Source organism: Macaca thibetana, chromosome 1, assembly GCF_024542745.1.
Source record: "Macaca thibetana thibetana isolate TM-01 chromosome 1, ASM2454274v1, whole genome shotgun sequence".
In the NCBI taxonomy this organism is placed as follows: domain Eukaryota; kingdom Metazoa; phylum Chordata; class Mammalia; order Primates; family Cercopithecidae; genus Macaca; species Macaca thibetana.
The window spans coordinates 26,862,389-26,877,755 of NC_065578.1; the positions used below are offsets into that span (position 1 = coordinate 26,862,389).

Sequence of the window (15,367 nt, forward strand, 5' to 3'; positions counted from 1 at the left end):
TTGCTCAGGCTGGCGTGCAATAGCGCAATCTCAGCTCACTGCAACCTCTGCCTCCTGGGCTCAAGCGATTCTCCTGGCTCGGCCTCCTGAGTAGCTAGGACTATACGTATGTGCCAGCATTTTGCATTTGTAGTAGAGACGGGGTTTCTCCATGTTGGCCAGGCTGGTCTGGAACTCTTGACCTCAGGTGATCTGCCCACCTCAGTCTCCCAAAGTGCTGGGATTACAGGTGTAAGGCCACCGCCCTTGGCCACATTTTATGTTTTGAGATGGGGTCTTGTTCTGTCACTCAGGCTGGAGTGCAGAGGCATGATTATAGCTCACTGCAGCCTCAAACTCATGGGCTCAAGCAATCTTCCTGCAATAGTCTCCTGAGAAGATGGGACTACAGGCACACCACCACACCCAGTCAATTAAAAAAAAATTTTTTTTTTTTTGTAGAGATGGGGCTTTGCTATGTTGCCCAGGCTGGTCTTAAACTCTTGGTCTCAAGTGATCCTCCCACCTTAGCCTCCCAAAGTGTTAGGATTACAGGCATAAGCCACTGTGCTGGACTTGTGTTGGACATCTTAGGGGGAAGAGGCAGGATAGGGTAGGCAGAACAGTATCTAGTGAGTACACTCAAATCATATCCTTTTTTTCGAGATGGAGTCTCACTCTGTTGCCCAGGCTGGAGTGTGATGGAGCGATCTTGGCTCACTTCCATCTCCTGGATTCAAGCAAGTCTCCTGTCTCAGTCCCCCAGGTAGCTGGGATTATAGGTGCACGCCACCACACCCAGCTAATTTTTGTATTTTTTCTAGAGATGGGGTTTTGCCATGTTGGCCAGGCTGGTTTCGAACTCCTGACCTCAGGCAATCTGCCCACCTTGGCCTCCCAAAATGTTGGGATTACAGGCATGAGCCACTGCACCAGGCCCAAATCTATCTTAAACCAGCCACACAACAGTGTAAACTTATTTTTGCCTGCCAGTGGCAAGACGTAGTCTGGGTGACATAAAGATGAATACAATGGGACAGGATTTACCCTCAACATATTCCTAATCTAGGGGAGGTACAAAGGTAAACAATAAACCTGATCTTGATATACCATAAAATGAAATGTGCCATGTGGGACCTCAGAAAAACTTATTGGCAAAAGAGGGAGGCTTTAGGCTGAACTCCGAAGCACGAGAATTTCAACAGTGAAAAAGTAGCAGGTAACAGGCTGAGGGCAAGTACGTACTCCCAGTCTCCCAGAGGGAATATGTACAAGGCGGAAAAACAATGAGAGCTCTTCCTGTCAGAAGCCAAGAGGAAGTGGACCAATACCTGTACTGCACGGAAGACTTAGAACACAGTAGACTCTTGGCCTTCATGGATTTATCAGTTGCAACTCTGACCTGAACATCCATGACACTGCCAATATTTCATTTTGCTGAAGCATGATTTTTAAACGGTTAGTATTGCCACAAAGGGATAAAGCAAGCTCAGTCAACCGCTGACATATATGCCACAAAAGGCAGCAGCCAAGCTTGAGGGTTAAGACTGTGGCTCTATTCTCAAGAGCAGTTGCTCAGCCAGGCGTGGTGGCTAACGCCTGTTATCCCAAGGCCGAGGCGGGCGGATCATTTGAGGTCAGGAGTTTGAGATCAAGCCTGGCCAACATGGCGAAACCCTGTCTCTACTAAAAATTAAAAAAAAAAAATTAGCCGGGTGTGGTGGCGTGTGCCTGTAATCCCAGCTACTGGGGAGGCTGAGGCAGGAGAATCACTTGAACTCGGGAGGTGGAGGTTGCAGTGAGCCAAGATCTTGCCACGGCACTCCAGTCTGGGCAACAGAGACTCTCCTCAAAAAAAGGAAAAAAAAAAAAAAAAAAAAAAAGAGCAGTTGCTCTTGGTCACATTAACTCATTTGTACCTTGGTTTCCTCATCTGCAAAACTAGGAATGATAAATTATAAAAATTAACTACATGGTAAGGGCTCAGAATACTACCCAGCACACAGTACTCAATAACAAATGTTAGCTATTATTATATTAGCTATTGTTCCTCATTCTTTACATCTGCAATAGCTTTTAATAACAATGTGATGGGATCAACTGTTTTTCAATTTTACTTTATGATATTTTATAGGTAAAGTTACATGCTATGTTAATATTTATAGTTTTAAAATTTGCAGGGGTCCCAGGATTTACCTCTCACAAACTACTATATTTCTGTTTTTACCTATCACAGCTGAGATTTTCATTGTATCTTCAGCATAAGAAAACTTAAGAACCAGTAAGGTAAGTGGCAAGAACATGAGGTTTGGAGCCAGAGAGTCCTATAGACCCATGCTCAAATCCCAGCTCCAAAGCCCTGGACACAGAACCACCTTTTCTGAAAACTGGGGATATATACCTCTTCAGTTGTAAATGAGACACATAATATATACGAAGTGCTAATACTAACCTCTGCATGCAGTGGATGTTTGACAAGTATTATTACCTCTCAGGTAAAAAAGTTACATATGGATAACAATTGAGATGTTAACAATGCCTTCGAATTCATCTCAAATCAAGTATTTAGTTTTTATTGAGCGCATATTTTATGTAGGAATTGATCGCAAGGAATTCCTAGTTTGCTCCGAAGAGATTCACAGAGTGTCAATACAAGTATGCTTAATTTTGGGGAAAATAAAAAACCATTTTCAGAGTAAAAAAATTTTTATAGCTGACTATGAACTACAGGCTACTCTGACAGTACTTCATGAAGGTACCATTATTACAGATTAAAAATGGGTCACTATTTGAAACTTCACATAGTTCAATCACATTGAACAAATATATAATCAACAGGAAACATTTTGGATAGAGTTTTTATCAACCAGGGATGGTGCTGCACACCTGTAATCCTAGCTACTTGGGAGGCTGACGTGGGAGGATCCCTTGATCCCTGGAGTTAAGAGTCTGCAGTAAGCTATGACTGCACCACTGCACTCCAGTGGGGGTGAAAGTGAGACTGTCTCAATTTTAAAAGAAAAAAAGAATAGGGTGTTTACCTAACTTTTAACTGTGGAAAATACTAGATTTAAAAACAAAACAAGGCCAGGTGCAATGTCTCATGCCTGTAATCTCAACACTTTGGGAGGCCAAGAAGAGCGGATCGTCTGACATCAGGAGTTTGAGACCAGCCTGACCAACGTGGCAAAACCCCATCTTGACTGAAAATACAAAAATCGGCCAGGCATGGTGGCATGCGCCTGTAGTCCCAGCTACCTGGGGGGCTGAGGCAGGAGAATCGCTTGAACCCAGGAGGTGGAGGTTGCAGTAGAGCTGAGATCGTTCCACTGCACTCCAGACTGGGCAACAGAGCAAGACTCTGTCTCAAAAAAATAAAAAATAAAAATAAAAACAAAAAGACTGTTCAGGCATGGTCGCTCATGCCTGTAATACCACCACCATGGGAGGCAGGGGTGGGAGGATTGCTTTAGCCCAAGAGTTTGAGACCAGCCTGGGCAACATAGTGAGACCCTGTCTCCACAAAAAGAAAAAAAAATCCAGAGACTGGGATTGAGTCTCCAACTTACAAGCATTCTTCTCTGAAAAGCTATCTTAATACCCAGCTTTTAGGAATTATGGGATAAAAATTCTAACAATCAGAATGGAGAAAAATAGTTAAGCTTGGGAAGAAAAGATGAGAACCAATCATCTACCTTGTTTTCTCCTTCACGACCTCAAGAAAATCAAAATGGAAAACTAAAGTCCCTTGAGATCTTCTAGGAGAGAGAAAATTACAACAGGGAGAAGTTGTTGCTCATCAGATGTTGGATTTGTTCAGCATCATGTGTGTACTGTCTGATTCTAGTTCCTTATTAGCTATGTAAGCTTAGGCAGTCCCTTAATATACCTGAGTCTCTGCTGTATGCTGGAATAAACAATAAATTCCTTACAGAATTACGTAAAATAATTTATATGAAAGTTATAAAGTGGCCAGGCGCAGTGGCTCACGCATGTAATCCCAGCACTTTGGGAGGCCGTGGCGGGTGGATCACAAGGTCAGGAGATCGAGACCATCCTGGCTAACATGGCACAACACCGTCTCTACTAAAAAAATACAAAAAATTAGCCAGACATGGTGGTGGGCGCCTGTAGTCCCAGCTACTTGGGAGGCTGAAGCAGGAGAATGGCGTGAACCCGGGAGGCGGGGGTTGCAGTGAGCGGAGATCGCGCCACTACACTCCAGCCTGGGTGACAGAGCTAGACTCCGTCTCAAAAAAAAAAAGAAAGAAAGTTATAAAGCAATGTTCAAATATACCAGAATATCAATGAATGTTTTAACCTGCTCACACTGAATCTTAACACATCTGAGTGACTCCTAAAGAGAAGTCAAATTAACCCCACATTTATAGAATGAAATTGCAGTTGTTAAATGCAAACTTGCTGGGAGTGGTGGCTCACACCTGTAATCTCAGCACTTTGGGAGGCTGAGGCAGGTGGATTGAGGCTAGGAGTTTGAGACCAGCCTGGCCAACATGGCCAAACCCTAACTCTAAAAAAAACCACAAAAATTAGCCTGACACGGCAGTGCACATATGTAGTCCGAGCTGCTAGGGAGGCTGAGGTGGGATGATCACTTGAGGCCTGGAGGTCCAAGCTGCCGTGAGCTGTGATCACGCATCACTGCTCTCCAGCCTGGCAGACAGAGACCCTGTCTCAAAAAAAAAGAAAAAAGGCAAACTCATTTCTGAGTGACTAATCAACGTTTAGACAGCTTTCTATAGATTGTTTTCCTACACAATGCCTTACTTGTCAATTCTCAGAACCACCCTATGACATGAGTACTACTAGTATCATCAGATGAGAAAAACCAAGGGCCACAGCCTTCAAGCTGCTTTCCTGAAATCACAATGGCAGTTAAAAGGCAAAACGGATTCTGGAGTCTCCGTGTTCTGGCTCCATAGCCTGTATTCTTTGTATATAAGATAAGTCTCACAATGACATTTTAAGGTATGTTAGCCCCTCTTCATAGGTGCAAAACTGACTCCCAAGCCAGTTAAGAAATGTGTCCAGTGACACCCTGCAAGTAAAGCAGCATGGCAATAGCAGAACACGTCTATGACTTCAAAGACCGCATTTCTTTTTTCGAGACAGAGTCTACTTCTGCTCTATTGCCCAGGCTGGAGTGCAGTGGCACCATCTTGGCTCACTGCAATCTGTCTCCCGAGTTCAAGTGGTTCCCTTGCCTCAGCCTCCCTAATAGCTGGGATTATAGGCACCCACACCACGCCTGGCTAATTTTTGTATTTTTAGTAGAGACGAGGTTTCACCATGTTGGCAAGGCTGGTCAAGAACTCCTGATCTCAGGTGATCCACCCGCCTCAGCCTCCCAAAGTGCTGGGATTACGGGCGTGAGAAACCGCGGCCGATCCAAAGATCACACCCTTTTTTTTTTTTTTTTTTTGAGACGGAGGAGTGCAGTGGCCGGATCTCAGTTCACTGCAAGCTCCGCCTCCCGGGTTTACGCCATTCTCCTACCTCAGCCTCGCAAGTAGCTGGGACTACAGGTGTCCGCCACTTCGCCTGGCTAAGTTTTTTGTATTTTTTAGTAGAGACGGGGTTTCACCGTGTTAGCCAGGATGGTCTCGATCTCCTGACCTCGTGATCCGCCCGCCTCGGCCTCCCAAAGTGCTGGGATTACAGGCTTGAGCCACCGCGCCCGGCCAAGACCACACTCTTGATGTCGCCTCACATTTAATTTAAAAGCGACTTTGGGCCGGGCTCGGCGGCTCATGCCTGTAATCCCAACACTTTGGGAGGTCGAGGCGGGCGGATCACCTCAGGTCAGGAGTTGGAGACAAGCCTGACCAACATGGAGAAACCCCGTCTCTACTAAAAGCCCAAAGTTAGCCGGGCATAGTGGCGCATGCCTGTAATTCCAGCTACTCCTGAGGCTGAAGCAGGAGAATCCCTTGAACCCGGGAGGCGGAGGTTGCGGTGAGCCAAGATCGGGCCACTGCACTCCAGCCTGGGCGATAGAGCGAGATTCCATCTCAAAAAAAAAAAAAAAAATGTAAAAGAGACTATTAATACAAGTACAGGCCAGGAGCAGTGGCTCATACCTGTTACCCCAGCACTTTAAGAGGCCGAGGTGGGAGGATGGTTGAGCTCAGGGGTTTGAGACCAGCCTGGGCAACATAGTGAGACCCCATCTCTATTTTTAATAAAAATAAAAAAAACAAGTTGAGAGCGTTCACACAAGACTGATTCATTGGCTACACTAATCAATTTCAAAATAAAGCCAATGAGGGGAAAAGCCAGGGCAACAGGAGGTGCAAAATTTGGCAAGATTTCATTTCTGAAACTTACAGCACTTAATTATGAGAGATGCGGATAATAATAGATCATTATCGCAACAGTTCATGTTGAAATCTTCCTTCAAAACATAAAGTTTCTGTCATAGATGACTTAGGGACTTCAGCACAGGATAAAACAAAACCAAATACTCCTTTCAACCTACTGATTTCTTTTCGGCCTGAGAAGGTGCGGGCGATCCAAAGCCCCCCGGGGACTGCGTGTAGCCGCCGGCTCCCCCATATGAGGAGCTGCCATAGCTTTCGAATCCACCTGTTTTGAACAACAGGATTAGTGCCTGTGCCACGTCCCGCGCCTCCGAGAAACCTGCAGGCTCCCCGAGGCTTCGCCCCTCCAAATACTGCCCGCGTCTCCCTAACCTTCCTCGCCGCCTTCCTGCGACCCCCAAACGCCCCAACTCCGCTCCCGCCCTTCCTCTCCGGCTGCCACACGCCTCTCGGACCCCAGGCTCTCCCTCTTACTAAAACCTCCTGCGATTCTCTTCCTCCTCCACCCCGCACCCCCATCATTACTGTTCCACATCTTGGTCGCGATTTTCCGCAAAGAGGCCGAGAAGGTTCGGGTCTGGGGGAATCACGGAAAACCACAGAACGCGGCCCCTACTGCGCCGCTCTAGCTACTTTTCTCTGGCGCCACAAACTCCTTCGCGCGAATGACGGAGCCAGTCAGCTCCCGGGGAGCTTCTCGCTTCAGCCAATCGGTGCTCACGAATGCTACGCTTGTTCCTGTCTTCTCTGCCCATGCTCCAGAAAACGCACACTGCGCTCCCACTTGGCTCCAAAAGCCTCCGCGGCCATCTTTACGAAGGGCAAAACCCTCCGCACTAGCGGAAGCAAGGAGCTGGCAGGGCGGTCTCGCAAGAAATCAACCAATCAGAGCAATACTACCGCGACGCAGCGCCGCGTGATTCCACCCTCGTCAAGTGCGCGACTTCTGACGTCACTTCCTTTGTTCGGCGTGCTCGGGTTCCCGCCAAACTATCACCAATCAGACGACGCCTTCAGCTAAAGTGCCGTAGTGGGGTTTTTGGCTTCGGTGTTCCCACCCGCGGTCGCGCGGGAATTGCGCACCTCAGGGACTCGCAGCACTAGCCGCACAGCACCGCGTGGAGTTGCTTATTCTTTTATATAGGAAGTCCCATTCTCTTCGTGTAATGCCACCAATGGTCCCGATTCTCCCCAGTGGGGCTGTGAGACTCCTACGCCCTCTTGCCTATGACGGACTTGTAAAGATCTGAGGGTGGCACCCCTCGTCCCCCACCTGTCCCCACCCCAGTCTCATCCAGGCTTGGCCTCTCCAGTCATTTCTACCATTTTTCTTAATTCTTCATATGACGTGCTGGTCTTTTCCTCCCATAGGGAGTGGAGCCTTTTGTCAGTTCCTTCCTCAAAATATTAATGCATTGTTAGAATTTTATGTTCATTTGTGTATTTAAGAAAAATTAGCAGGTGCTGTGGCTCATGCCTGTAAACCCAGCAAATGGGGTCTGAGGTGGGAGGACCTCTTGAAGCCAGAAGTTTGAGACCAGCCTGGGCAACATAGTGAGACCCCCTCCCAAAAAATATTTTTTAAAATGTCTGGTGTGGTGACCAGTGTCTGGGGTCCCAGCTACTGGGGTGGCTAAGGTGGGAGGATCACCTGGGCCTGGGGTGTCCAGGCTGCAGTGAGCTGTGATGCAGCCACTGCACTTCAGCCTGGGTGACAGAGACTGCGACTCAAAAAAAAAAAAAAAAAAAAAAAAAAAAATTGTTGATGCTTTCTTTGTTCCTGGCCCTGTGCTGATCACTGGGATTCAATGGTAAGTAAGATAGACATGGCCCTTGGGCTCCCGAACTGTGTGTTTTTTCTTCTCTTTTTCCTTTTTTTTTTTTTTTTTTTGGAAATGGAGTTTTGCCCTTGTTGCCCAGGCTGGAGTGCAATGGCGCGATCTTGCCTCACTGCAACCTCCGCCTCCTGGGTTCAAGCGATTCTCCTGCCTCAGCCTGCCGAGTAGCTGGGATTACAGGGATGCGCCACCACGCCCGGCTATTTTTTTTTTTTTTTTTTTTTATTTTTAGTAGAGACCGGGTTTCTCCATGTTGGTCAGGCTGGTCTTGAACTCCCGACCTCAGGTGATCCACCGCCTCGGTCTCCTAAAGTGCTGGGATTACAGGCATAAGCCTCCGCGCCCGACTTTTTTGTTGTTGTTGTTTTGTTGTTAAAAACAGGGTTTCTCTCTGTCACCAAGGCTGGAGTGCAATGGCGCAACCTCTGGGATTACAGGCCCAACTCCCTCCCCCTTCCTTCTTTTTTTCTCCACATCTCTCCTCCTCCTCCTCCTCTTTCCCCCTTCTGCCTCCTCCTCTTTGCTCCTCCACCCTCCTCCTCCTCTCTCCTCTTCCTCCTTTCTCCTGCCTCAGCCTCCTTCGTAATGCTTCTGGGATTACAAACCCAACTCACTCCCTCCCTCCCTCCCTCCCTCCCTCCCTCCCTCCCTTCCTTCCTTCCTTCCTTCCTTCCTTCCTTCCTTCCTTCCTTCCTTCCTTCCTCTCCTCCCTCTCCTCCTTCTCCTTCTTCTTCTCCTCCTTGTCCTCCTCCTCCTTCCTCCTTCCTCTTCCTCCTTCCTCTTTAAAAATAAATCAGATGGTGGTGGGCCCCTGTAGTCCCAGCTACTCCGGAGGCTGAGGCAGGAGAATAGCATGATCCTGGGAGGCAGAGCTTGCAGTGAACTGAGATCACATCACTGCACTCCAGCCTGGGCGTCAGAGTGATACTCCATCTAAATAAATAAATAGATAAATAAATAAATAAATAAGAAAGAGCGAGCCAAGTGCAGTGGCACACCATGCAGTCCCAACTACTTGGGAGGCTGAGGCTGGAGGATCGCTTGAGCCCAGGAGTACAAGGGTACAGTGTGTGATGATCTTGCCTGTGAATGGCCAGTGCACTCCAGCCTGGACAAGGGAGCAAGATCCTATCTCTTAACAAAATAAAAAAGAGAAAGAATTTAAAATGTCTTAAAATATAACACAATGCCAAACATCAAAACCAGATTTTTGCCCAGAATTTCAAGACCTGGGTGATCTGATAAATCAAATGGAGGAGTCAGTTCCCAGTAAATGCGAAAGTAATTGGTATTTACTGTGTGTGTGGATGTGGTAGTAAATTCATCTCTTAATTTAGTTTTGTCGAGTTGAAGTCTTCCTGTCACGTAAAAGGAATTTCTGGGAGGTCTTCCACTTCCCTCTCCAGGTAGGTTGTACACTTTATTCCCAGACTGGGGGCTGTCAGGGAAATCTAAAGTAAGACTGAGAAGAAGAGAAATCGTCATCTTTTTTTTTTTTTTCTGAGTCTGGGTCTTGCTGTGTTGTCCAGGCTAGAATGTAGTGGCACGATCACAGCTCACCACAGCCTTGACTCAACCTCTCTGGTCTCAGGTGAACCTCCCACCTCAGCCTGTTACATAGCTGGGACTACAGGTGTGCGCCACCACACCTGGCTAATTTTTGTATTTTTTTGTAGAAACGGGGTTTTGCCATGTTGCCCAGGCTGATCTCGACCCCCTGGGCTCAAGTGATCCACCCAGCTCGGCCTCCCAAAGTGCTAGGATTACAGTTGTGGTCCAGCCGAAATCATCCTTTAAGACCAATCTGGTGACACGCCCATTAGGATTGCCACTCTCAAACAAAATAGAAAACAACCAATGTTGGTGAGGATGTGGAAAATCGAAACTTTCGTGCACTGTTACTGGGAATGTAAAATGGCACAGCAACTATGGAAAACAGTATGGTGGTTCCTCAAAAAATTACAAATAGAATTACCATATGACCCGGCAAAAGAACTGTGTCTATACCCAAAAGAACTGAAAGGGAGGACTTGGAAATATTTGAACACCTGCGTGCATAGCCACATTATTCATGATACCCAAAGATGGAAGCAGCCCAAGTGTCCATTGACACATAAAAGGATAAACAAAACAAAATGTGGTATAGATATATAGTGAATTAATATTCAGCCTTAAAAAGGAAGGAAATTCTGAGACATGTTACAACGTGGAGAACCTCAAAAACTGCAAAGTTAAATAAGCCAGTTACAAAAAGACAAATATTATTTGATTCCACTTATATGTGGTACCTTGAGAGTCTAATTCATATGCACAGAAAGTCAAAGGGGCACAAAAATTAACCAGGCATGGTGGTGCCCACTTGTAATCTCAGCTACTTGGGAGACCTGAGGTGGGAAGATGGCTTGAGCCCGGGAGGTGGAGGGATAATGCCACTGCTCTCCAGCCTGGTTGACAGAGCGACCCTGTCTCAAAACAACAATGACAACAACAAGAGAGTCAAATAGTGGCTGTAGAGGGCAACAGAGAATTAGTATTTAATGAGTGCAGAATTTCGGTTTGGGAAGATGGAAAAGTCCCAGAGTTGGATAGTGGTGATGGTTGTACAGCAATGTGAATGTATTTATTGCCACTGAACTGTACACTTGAAATGGTTAAAGTCCTAAATATTATGTATATTTTACCACAATTAGAAACATTATTTTTTAAAGAGAGAGGAAAAAATAGCCCAATCTGCTATTTGTTGAGTACATACCACCTGCCAGGTGCCTGCATTATGTGCTCTGCTAAGTGTTTGATATATGTCTCAATGTTTTGGACCTGCCATTTTAACCTCCAGTATCATTTTGCCTCCATTTCCTAAATATACATATTTTAATTGGATATGACCCAATATTGGTGAATTTCCATTTATACTTGATTCTCTGTTCAATATTCGGTACAGTGTAAGTTATCCATTTCCAATTTTTGCCATTTTAATTCTGCAGAAATCATTTATGTGTAGTATTTCCTGGGCAGAGTTTACAGCGAAGATTTATTTTGTCAATAAAAATTAGATCCCGATCAAATTTTACAGACTTTTTACGTCTGCCACTGTCACTTTATGGGTGCTCCTTATTTGTGTCAAGTATAATTTGATTTGGAGTGATTTTTTCTTTTTTTCTTTTTTTTTTTTGAGACAAGGTCTCACTCTGTCACCCAGACTGGATATCAGTGGCACAATCTTGGCTCACCCTGCCTCTCATGCTCAAGCAATTCTCCTGCCTCAGCCTCCCGAGTAGCTGTGAGTACAGGTGCGTGCCACCACGCCCAGCTAAGTTTTTTTGTTTTTTTTTTTTTTTTTTTTAATAGAGATAGGGGTTTCACCATGTTGGCCAGGCTGGTCTCAAACTCCTGACTTCAAATGATCTACCCGTCTCGGCCTCCCAAAGTGCTGGGATTACAGGTGTGAGCCACCATGCCCACCCGACTTTTTTTTTTTTTTGAGAGGGAGTCTCATTCTGTCCAGCACAGGCTGGAGTGCAGTGGCATGATCTCAGCTCACTGCAACCTCTGTCTCCTGGATGCAAGTGCTTATCCCAGCCCAGTCTCCCAAGTAGCTGGGATTACAGATGCCTGCCACCACGCCTAGCTAATTTTTTGTAGTTTTAGTAGATGTGGGGTTTCACCATATTGTCTGGTCTTGCACTCCCAACCTCAGGCAATACACCTGCTTTGGCCTCCCAAAGTGCTGGGATTACAGGTGTGACCGACCGCACCTGGCCTGGGGTGATTTTTTAAAATAGTTTTCAGTGTTAAACACATGTGATTTTCCAAAAATTTTTTTGGTCTAAGATAATTTTACTAGATGGAGTTTTAGCTGTTTTCAGTTTTAAATGACACGGATTATTTCTACTAGTAATACTCATTACAAATGGATAATACTGATAGAATTACTTTCAGTATCAGAGAGGCCTTTTTATGTGGAGCAGAACATTTCATTCACAACTACATTTGTTCCTCAGTATACACAAGGGATCAGTTCCAGGACCACCAGTATACCAAAATCTGCCCATATTCAAGTCCCATAGTTGGCCCTGTGGAACCCGCTAATATGCAAAGTCAGCCCTCCTATACTGGGTTTCACGTTCTGAAAATACTATATTTTCAATCTGCGATTGGTTGAAAAAAATCCGTAAAAGTGGATTGGGGCTGGGAAAGGTGGCTCACGCCTATAATCCCAGTACTTTGGGAGGCTGAGATGGGTTGATCATGAGGTCAGAAGTTCAAGACCAGCCTGGCCAACATGGTGAAACCTCGTCTCTACTAAAAATACAAAAAATTAGCCAGATGTGGTGGCAGATGCCTGTAATCCCAGCTACTCGGGAGGCTGAGGGAGGAGAATTGCTTGAACCCAGGAGGCGGAGGTTGCAGTGAGTGGAGATCCTGTCATTATACTCCAGCCTGGGCAACAGAGCAAGACTCTGTCTCAAAAGAAGAAGAAGAAGAAGGAGAGGGAGAAGGAGAGGGAGAGGGAGAGGGAGGAGCAGGGGGAGGTGGAGGGGGAAGAGGGGAAGAGGAGGAGGAGGCCAGGCGCGGTGACTCATGCCTGTAATCCCAGCACTTTGGGAGGCCGAGGCTGGCGGATCACTTGGGGTCAGGAGCTTGAAACCAGCCTGGCCAACATGGTGAAACCCCGTCTCTACTAAAAATACAAAAAACTAGCCAAGCGTGGTGGTGGGCGCCTGTAATCCCAGCTACTTTGGAGGCTGAGGCAGGAGAATCGCTTGATCCAGGAGGCAGAGGTTGCAGTGAGCCGAGATTTCGCCACTGTACTCCAGCCTGGGCGACACAGCGAGACTCCATCTCAAAAAAAAAAAAAGAAAAGAAAAAAAAACCATGTAAGTGGACCCGTGCAGTTCAAACCTGTGTTGTTCAAGAGTCAACTTATTGTTCAGTGCTGAATTTATTAAACTCTAATAGCTAATAAAACTTGAAATCAAACCTTTGGGTATTTAAACATTGCTTACACATTTAATTAAATATGCTTAAAATTTTAAAGTGCAATTAAAGTTTTAGGATGGCTCATTCTTATGAATACTTCACATATCTTAAAGAGCAGACAAAACATACAGAAACAATGGTTTACTGGGAAGCTGGTGAGGTTTAAGCTTCAGGGCCCCTCACTTGCACAGCCTCTTCCAAGGGTCTACATTCATACTTACATTTGCATCTTATTTTGCGTTCTTTTTCTTAAAGAAAGCTGCCCAAATTATGTAAGCTTCCAGCCCCACAAAATCTAGGTCCTCATGTCCCATTCTTCTTTGAATCCTCGATCTCCTGACCTCATGATCTGCCTGCCTCGGCCTCCCAAGGTGCTGGGATTACAGACATGAGGTCACCACGCCCAGCCTATTTATTTATTTATTTATTTATTTATTTATTTAATGAGATGGAGTCTTGTTGTGTTGCCCAGGCTGGTCTTGAACTCCTGGGCTCAAGCAATCCTCCCATCTCAGCCTCCCAAAGTGCTGGGATTACAGGTGTGAACCACTGTACTCGGCTGGAGGCATCTTTATCTAATTCACACAAAGGCCTAGAAGAGTCCCCTTTTCTACATTCACAAAGATATCTTCTTGGTTACTGGTGGTGGTGATGATGGTATCTTCAGGGGACACTGACCAAAAAACTGAGGTATTTAAAAGAAGCCCTTGCAGGCCTGATGCGGTTACTGATGCCTGTAATCCCAGCACTTTGGGAGGGTGAGATGGGCGGATCCCTTGAGCCCAAAAGTTTGAGACTTACCTGGGCAACCCAGCCAAACCCCCTTTTTGCTAAATATACAAAAATTAGCCGGGCGTGGTGGTGTGCGCTTGTAGTCCCAGATACCTGAGAGGCTGAGGTGGGATGATTGCTTAAGCCTGGGAGTTCAGGGCTGTAATGAGCCATGATAGGGCCACTGTACTCTAGCCTGGGTGACAGAGCAAGACCCTGTCTCAAAAAAAAAAAAAAAAAAAAAAAAAAGCAGCAGCAGCCCTGCATGCAGTCAAAAGCTGAGTAAGACTCTAGCATCCGTCAGATGGGTTTATGGGAGCTCCAGTGCCCTCCCAGGACTCTCTCCCTTGTTCCAATTTCAAGTGTAACCATTGCCAACTCCCTGCCCAGCCCTGGGAGCGCTGGCTGCCCTAGACTCCTTGCCTGCTCTCCTTCCCCACCAGTCCCATAGGTTACCTTCCACACATACCTCGACATGCCTTGGATTATAAATCGGGCCACAGGCTCAGGGGCAAGAAAAATCACATGGCTTTATTTTCATTAAATCCATAGCAGTGGGTCTCTGAGCCTTCTTCCCCCTGGACTGGCAGAAGATTCAGTCTTGGTGATTATTTTGATGCCCCTCACTTCCTTGGGGTGACCTAGGCCCTAAACAGAAATGGGGTTTAGTCTGTAGTTGTTTGTGGGCATAATATACTCATTGGCTAAGGTTGCACAGTTCCTAGGGGCTGGAAATTCTGCTGCATCTCTGACCCCAGGGACTTGGCTAGGCCAGGAGCCTTGTTGATTGATTTGTGTAATGCCCATGTTTTCCACTGAATGTAAGCCCTATGAGGGCAGAGGCTTTGCATTGTTCACCACTTTCTTTTTTCTTTCTTTCTTTTTTTTTTTTTTTAGATGGAGTTTGCTCTTGTCACCCAGGCTGGAGTGTAACGGCGCGGTCTCTGCTCACTGCAACCTCCACCTCCTGGGCTCAAGAAATTCTCCTGCCTCACCGTGCCTGGTGGAATTACTGTTTTTTTTTTTTTTTTAAATATCTGATAATGTGTTAGAAAAAGAGAGTCCTAACCGGGCGCAGTGGCTTACACCTGTAATCCCAGCACTTTGGGAGGCCAAGGCAGGCGGATCACCTGAAGTCAGGAGTTCGAGACCAGCCTGACCAATATGGAGAAACCCCATCTCTACTAAAAATACAAAATTAGCCAGGCGTGGTGGCGCATGCCTGTAATACCAGCTACTCGGGAGGCAGAGGCAGAATAATCGCTTGAACCCAGGAGGCAGAGGTTGCAGTGAGCCAAGATCATGCCATTGCACTGCAGCCTGGGCAACAAGAGCGAAACTCCGTCTCAAAAAAAAAAAAAAGAAAGAAAGAAAAAGAGAGTCCTTATCTTTTAGAGATACATACTGCTTATGTTCAAAATGATATGATCACTGGAATTTAACATAATACAGTGGGGG

The 15,367-nt window shown here is 46.1% G+C and overlaps 1 protein-coding gene across 2 annotated transcripts in view; it reads right to left on the reverse strand.

Annotated features, from left to right (window-relative positions):
* Positions 1-15,367, reverse strand: part of RPA2 (replication protein A2) — a 342,664-nt gene that overhangs the window by 14,070 nt on the left and 313,227 nt on the right. The window contains exons 2-3 of one of the 2 annotated variants that reach the window (XM_050795800.1): positions 6,846-6,904; positions 6,479-6,585 (exon numbers count right to left, since the gene is read on the reverse strand). In XM_050795800.1, coding sequence (XP_050651757.1) covers positions 6,479-6,585; positions 6,846-6,904 — 166 coding nt within the window. Of the gene's footprint in view, positions 1-6,327; positions 6,427-6,478; positions 6,586-6,845; positions 6,905-15,367 lie in introns of those variants that run through there. The other variant, XM_050795801.1, reaches the window with a different exon arrangement.